A 7,301-nucleotide genomic window follows, 5' to 3' on the forward strand; every position below is an offset into this window, starting at 1 on the left:
AGAGACCTTCCGTCCTGCACTTATTGTACAGCGCCACAACAGGACTTCATGAATTGGGTGGTGGTGGTTATGTGCTGTGGAGTCGATCTGACTCGTAGTGATCATGTACAGGGTTTCCGAGGCTGTAAATCTTTACAGAGGCAGAATGCCTCATCTTTCTCCCACAGAACCGCTGGTAGTTTCAAACTGCTGACCTTGAGGTTCGCAGACTGCTTTGTAACCACTACACTACCAGAGCTCCTAGGTGTTTAAAGCTAAAAACTTCCCTTTAAATGTTACTTCAGATGCGTTTCATAAATTTTGATGTTTCATTTTAATTTTTTTTTAGTTAAAAAGATTTCTAAATTTCCCTTATTCTTTGTTCTTTACTCATGAAGTGTATAATCTTATTTCCAAATATTTGAAAAATTTCCAAATTTCTTATTATTGTGAAGTTTTAATATAATTTCATTGGGGTTGGAGAACACACCTTGTATGATTGAAAACTGTTGAAATATGTCACGATTTGTTTTATGACAGAATATATTGTTTATTCCATAGAAATAGTGATGTGCCCTTGACAAATATGTGTAATTTGCTGGAGTGTTCTATAAATGTCAATGATGTCAACTTTATTGAGAGTATTGCTCGTCTCCTTTACATTCTTATTGATATTCTGTTTAGGTATTCTATCAGTTATACAGAATGGCACAGGAAAATCTTCAACGCTTATTGTTAAATTGTCTGTTTCTTCTCTCAGGACAGTTAGGATGTGTGGAGAGCTTGAGTCCTTTTCAATCTTTCCTGAATGTATGTGGAAGCTTCCAGTCAGTCAGGCATCTATGGAGAACTTACCAAAGCCTCTGTGTCTTTCTGTGTTGTGATCTCTCTCTGTAAACCTCAAGCCAATGGTTCAGTTTACTGTTCAACCAGAACAGCAGCCTCTGGTTAGGAGAGGTGCAAGCCTTTCCATTTGGCACGGGATAAGGGTCTTCCCACCTCTGCTCCAAATTGAAACAGTCCCTTTTTGGCAGTGAAACTACTGATTTTTGTAGTCAGTCCTGACTTGGTGGAACTACCGCACAAAGTAAATCAGAGGTCGTGGAGGTTGGATAGGAGCAACCCCATGCAAGAACAACATATGTAGACCTATAGTCCTTCTACTTAAAGTTCAGCAGCTTTTCATGAATAAACACAGCTCAATTCACAGTTTTCTCTCTACTGGTTGGTTTTCAAATCTGTGCTAACTGATCCACGCCTCCTCCAGTTTTCTAGTGGTTTCCTGGAGAAGAGATTTACAACACTCTTACTCTGTTATGTATTGCCAAACATTGTTTTTTTTTTTTTTTTTTTGAGGTAGATTATTACATTCCCTCAGTTTTATATTTGGCCAATAGATCGCCATGCTTGGGTTCCCAAGTATAGCCCTCTGTCTTGTGTTTAAACACATAGCTCCTCTTCCTAAAGTATTCCCCTGGTGCCTGAGAAGAAGGGCTCCACCCTCAGACACAGGATTTCCTGGAAGCAGTCTACTCCTTGTAGGGTTTCCTAATGAAACAGAGGACACCTGGTAAGTTTGAATTTCAGAGATACAACAAAGAATTATTTTAGTATAAATATGCTCAAATATTGCAATGAACGGAACCTGCTTTTACTAAAACATTATTTACTGTTGGTCTGAAATTCAAATTTAACTGGACATCTTGTGTCTTTATTGTTAAATCAGGTAACACTATCCCATGTCCAACTGGATGTTACCATTTGTCTTGGGACACCAGCTCCACTTTCCCCAAGCACATGCTCACTTCCCACACACACTTTTCTTAGGGTAAAATCCTCCCTCTAGGAGTCTGATGCAGATAGGTCCAGAATCTCAGCTAGGATTACCTTTATTCACCTGTCTTGGGCTGGGTTCTCTAGAGAAGCAAAACCAGTAAAACTTTATATACACACATGTATACACACACACACATTTATATATGAAGAGAAGTTTCTATCCAGGAAATGGCTCACACATTTGTACAGATGGGAGAGTTTCAAGTCTGGACCAGATGAACCAAGATCGACAAGTAGGAAGGCAGGTCTGGCAGTCTAGCAGGCAGGTCAGGCAGGCCGGCAGGCTGCTGATGACTCCCAGGATCGACAGGTTACATGCTCAAGTTCAAAGCTTATCAGATGATAAGCAAGATCCAGACACAACAGAGTACAAACAAGCTTTGCCTGAGTGTCTAATATATTGGAAGCTGGTCACATTCCTGAGGAAGCATCCTTTCAATTGATTGGCTGCTCAGAGCAGAACTCATCATAGTTAACTACATTATATTAGATCTTATTATGTTGATAACTGTATGTCAATTGCCAAACTTCTCAGAATCCTGGCCCAGTCAAGTTGACACAAAACCTTAATTAACACCCATTAGGAGAGGTCTGGTAGTATAGCGGTTATGAATTAGGCTGTGAAATGCAAGGTCAGCAGTTCGAAACTATCAGCTGCTCTGCAGGAGAAAGATGAGGCTTTCTGCTCCCATAAAGATTTATAGCCTCAGAAACCCTGTTTAGGGTCGCTATGGGTCGGAACCGACTTGACAACACTTAACAACAACAGGAGAGGTCATATTATACTAAACTCTAAGATGAAGACATTTTTGGTCCATGATCTTTCTTTGAGAAAACTTCTTGACTCAAATACAAATTAGCTCCAAATATAGTTTGTTAAGCCCCAGAGTAGTTTCTGTTACATTCCTGCCTCACATCATTAATAATTACTCTATTGATTCTTCTAGACAAAAGTTCTGCCCTTCTGGTAATAAAGCTGCTGGCAACATTTTATTTACAACAGTCAAATTCAAATACCATAAAATTCATCCTTTTATATGTAAAATCCAATGCTTTTTAGCATATTCACACAGTTGTGCAATCATCCCATTATCTAATTGTCACCCTCAAGACAAACCCCATTCTCATAGTAGTAATTCCTCATTCTCTTCATTCCTAGCCTCTGTCAATCACTCATCTACTTTATCTTGTTGCTGTTAAGTGCTGTGGAGTTGGTTCTGACTCACAGCAACCTTGTATAGGGTTTCCAAAGTTCGGCCAGTGGGTTTGAACCACTGACCTTGTCGCTCTCCTACAAGGCCACACTAGAATTCCCATCTACTTTATATCTATCTATGGATTTGCCTCACTCACTGCATTAAGTCAATTCTGACTCACAGTGGCCCTATAAATAGTGTTGCTGAGACTGTACATCTTTATGGGAGCAGATGGTCTCATCTGTCTCCCACAGACAGCCTGGTGGATTTGAACCATGCAGTTACCAGCCATCACTTAACCCACAGAATCACCAGAGCTCCTTTGTATTTGCCTATTCTTGACATTTCATACAAATGGAATCATGTAATATGTGACTTATTTTTTGGTCTGGGTTCCTTCATTTAGCATAATGTTTTCAACGTTCACCCTTGAAATATACATTTGAAAACTATATGCATTTAAGATGTATATAGTCACTACACTCAGTCAGAAACCACAAACCACATTTATTTTAATCTATAACATTCCTATTTCTGCTGTTGTTTGTCATGGAGTCAATTCATATTCAAAGTGTCCCCACATGACAGGGAAGAACTGCCCCAGAGTGTTTCCTAGTCTGTAGTCTTTACTTAAGCGAATTGTTAGGTCTTTTCTTCCATGGAGCTACTAGTAGGTTCAAACTGCTGACTTCTAGGTTAGTAGTGAGTTTGAATTTTTGTTTACGTATTAGCTAATACATTGTAGCTCCTAATGAAAAGAGAAAATGGGATTCATATCGCATCTGTTGGGTTAAAGAGCCTGTGTGCTTTTTGCAGAATCACATATTCCATTACTTTAGCTAGGGTCACTTCTTAGACACATAATCACCCAAACCAAGCACCCTCTGGAAGCCCACTCTGAGCTCCTGGGTTCTAAGGGCATACACCATGGGGTTAAGGGCTGGGGGGATGACATTGTACAGCACATTGAGGAGAACAGGGATGAGGGGCACCTTTCTTCCTGCCAGGTGGGTGACAGATACTACAACAATGACTGTATAGAAAAAAACGATGAGGATGAGGTGTGAGCTACAGGTACTCAGGGCTTTTGATGTTGCCTCAGCAGAGTTCAGCCTCAGCACTGAGCGAAAAATCAAAGCATAGGAAGCAAAGACCAGACACATGTCACTTCCACCTATGATCCAGGCCAAGGCCAACTGATAGAACCTGTTAACGGCGATGTCATCACAGGCCAAACTGGTGACTCCCAAGTTAGAGCAGAGGCAGTGTTCAATCTCGTTCCTGGAGCAGTAGTGTCTCTGGGAAGCCAGTACAGGCACTGGGATGGTCAATAAACCATTCCTGAGCACCATAAATGCTATGGATTTGATTACAAAGGCTTGAGTAACTATGGACGGATATTGCAGTGGATAGCAAATGGCAACATATCTATCCACAGCCATGCAGAGGAAGATGCCTGACTCCATGCTAAGAAAATAATGGATCGCATAGATCTGAGCAAAGCACTGAGGAAGGCTGATGGACTTGGCATCAAACCAGAAGATGGCCAGGATCTTGGGCATGATGGTGGTAGCCAGACCTATGTCAACTATCGCAAGTACACTAAGGAACTGATACATGGGCTGGTGCAGGGCAGACTCACGTTGGATGGTTATCATGATGAGAAGATTGGCACCTAGCGCTAAGAGGTAGAGCAGAGCCAGTGGCAGGGAAAGCCAGTGCTGCCACTGGTAAATGCCTGGGAATCCCAACAGGATGAACTCAGAGACTTGAAACCTTGAGCTATTAGTTACATTCTGGGAGAGATCCATATCTTGGGACATCTTAACGATCAGCACCTGTCTGCAGGAAAAAGGGAACCAAGAAAGAAATTTGGTTAAATGTTAAATTGTGAATCAGATTAAATATATAACTCATGTATAGTAACTCAGTCTCTTTGATCAGGATATTCCCCTGTGAAATTTTGGTCTGTGGGAAATGTTGAGAGGAGTGTAAATGAGGTGACCAAAACAGGCCTTAAAAGGGAGATTACAGTAGAAACAGAGTCAGATGGGAATCTGTTACTGATTTAAAGTCATTCAGTGTTGTTTTTCTACATGAAGCAAGAAGACACAGACATAAATCAGGACACAGAATCGTTAGGCACAAGCTGACTTTCTCAGGAGGTAGACAGAGGGGGGAATTGACATGTTCTTGCTTTCAGGACATCCAGAGAAGAGTAAGAAATCACAAGAATTCCCATAATAGTTTTGATTTGATTAGTCTCTAGGTGTTCTCACAAAATCTTTGATAGGAAGGTTTTTTCAAATTTGAGAAAATTATTGAGGTGCACTGTAGTTAAAAGATTTATCTCAACTTAGAGTTTAAATGATAAAATATTTGAGGCAAATATTTTGTGTTTAATTGCTCTACTTTCCACTCAACTACTGTTCACAGTTTGACTTGAAGGTAAAGATGAAGCTTTCTGCTCCTGCCAAGATTATAGCCTTGGAAACCCTATTCAGGGTTGCTGAGTCAGAACTGACTCCATGGCACTTAACAACAACAACAACAACAACAACAGTGACTTAACACTTAACACAAAAGGTCTTTTACAGGTGTAACCTTTTTTACCCCTTCTGATTAAAAAAGCAAATTTGAAAACATGTTAAAACATTTTTGAAATAATTTACTTTTCAATGCTAATAAAATAAAATAGTTAAATTAGCAATAATTTGACCAACTCTAGATTTTAGTAGGACCTTTCCAGGTAATATTTTATTATTTTCTACATATTACTGTCTTTTTTCTTAAAGAAATGTTGTCATGTACTGTGAATTATCACAGCTGTTTAGACAATTTTATGTTTAAATAGAATCAATGTCCATTGTCTTTTCATAGCTGCTTTCACATTTGTGAGGTTTTCACTGTGTTCAAATCTTCCATGGCTATAAAACATCTTCAAGTTATTATGTCAGAAACTTTATTTTGGTTTATGTAAGAATCATATAATTGTACATTTTTCTGCAGCTTTTATATTTGAATATAAATATGAGCCCATTTAGTTTCTGAGTTACAAAATTTCCATTCTCAAAACACTCTCCTTACTCTAGGTATTGTTATCTAAGGTTTTTTGCACACATCTCTAGACAGGAGAGAGATATGAGTCATCTACTGATTATAGTAAGGAGCTCTGGTAGCATAGTGGTTACGAATCAGGCTGCTAATCTCACGGTCAGCAGTTCGAAATTACCAGCTGTTCCGCAGGACAAAGATGAGGCTTTCTGCTCCTGTAAAGATTTACAGCCTCAGAAACCCAATGCAGGGTCGCTATGAGTCGGAACCGACTCCACGGCAAAAAACAACAACATTGATTATAGTAAGCATGCATTCCTTCTTGTAATTAGAATATTAGGAAAAGAATTACAATATTATTTTCATGAGGCACTTCAAAAACTAAAAGTATATGACTAAAAAACCCATTAAAACTAATATGGTCATCTAGAGATTATCACAATATTTTGAAGTACTTGCTATTATAGTTTTCTATGCCTTTTAAAAAATATAATTGGTATTTTATGTGTAGAATTTTGTGTCCTATTTTATTTCATAAAATATTTCATAAAAGCATCTATATGCATTTTAAAATAGTTGCATAGTTTGTTATTATAGCAAAACCGAGAACTAATGAGAACTTATTACAGAGAACTGGAAACTCGTCTTGCTTTTTGGGGGGCGTCTCAGAAGTTTTCTGCCTTTGGCATACGTGGTTTTACCACTTGTTTAAATGGAAAATATTTGAGTTTTCCTTCTCTGACAAGTTTTCACCTTACTTAGGTCCTGGCTTTCATAGGTTTTATTATGTATCCTTTTACAAGTTTTGCTTGCTATTTAAATGTTATAACTTTTTAACATGCAAATATACAAACATAATTGTTGTTTTTAAGTACCATCAAGTAGGTTCCAAGTCACAGTGACCCTGTATAAGGTTTCTGAGGAGCAGCTGGTAGGTTTGAACGTTCAGCACTTGTCCTATGTTGTCACACCAGGACTCCATAACCATATTATATGGATTTTAAAAATGACTTACTCTATGGTTTTCAGAAGTATAATAGCAGTTCTTAGTGTATAATTTAATTATGATATTCATGGAGGAAGTGTTCTATGAATTCCCTGAAATTAAATCGAACATTAATTTGTAAGTATATTTTCTGAATAGAAGACCCATTAAATTTTCATCAGCTCTCCAATAGTGATATTATCTCAAAACAAAAATGAGTGACTTAGGAAGTCACCTTCATTTCTTATTAA

General features: G+C 38.4%; 1 protein-coding gene across 1 annotated transcript; it reads right to left on the reverse strand.

Annotated features, from left to right (window-relative positions):
• Positions 1-3,856: 3,856 nt before the first annotated feature.
• Positions 3,857-4,822, reverse strand: LOC102842152 (olfactory receptor 688-like). Its single transcript, XM_006870201.1, has one exon. It carries the CDS (start codon positions 4,820-4,822, stop codon positions 3,857-3,859), a length of 966 nt encoding a protein of 321 aa, XP_006870263.1.
• Between the last annotated feature and the right edge of the window lie 2,479 nt (positions 4,823-7,301).

The sequence above is a fragment of the Chrysochloris asiatica genome, unplaced genomic scaffold (genome assembly GCF_000296735.1).
Source record: "Chrysochloris asiatica unplaced genomic scaffold, ChrAsi1.0 scaffold00140, whole genome shotgun sequence".
NCBI lineage: Eukaryota > Metazoa > Chordata > Mammalia > Afrosoricida > Chrysochloridae > Chrysochloris > Chrysochloris asiatica.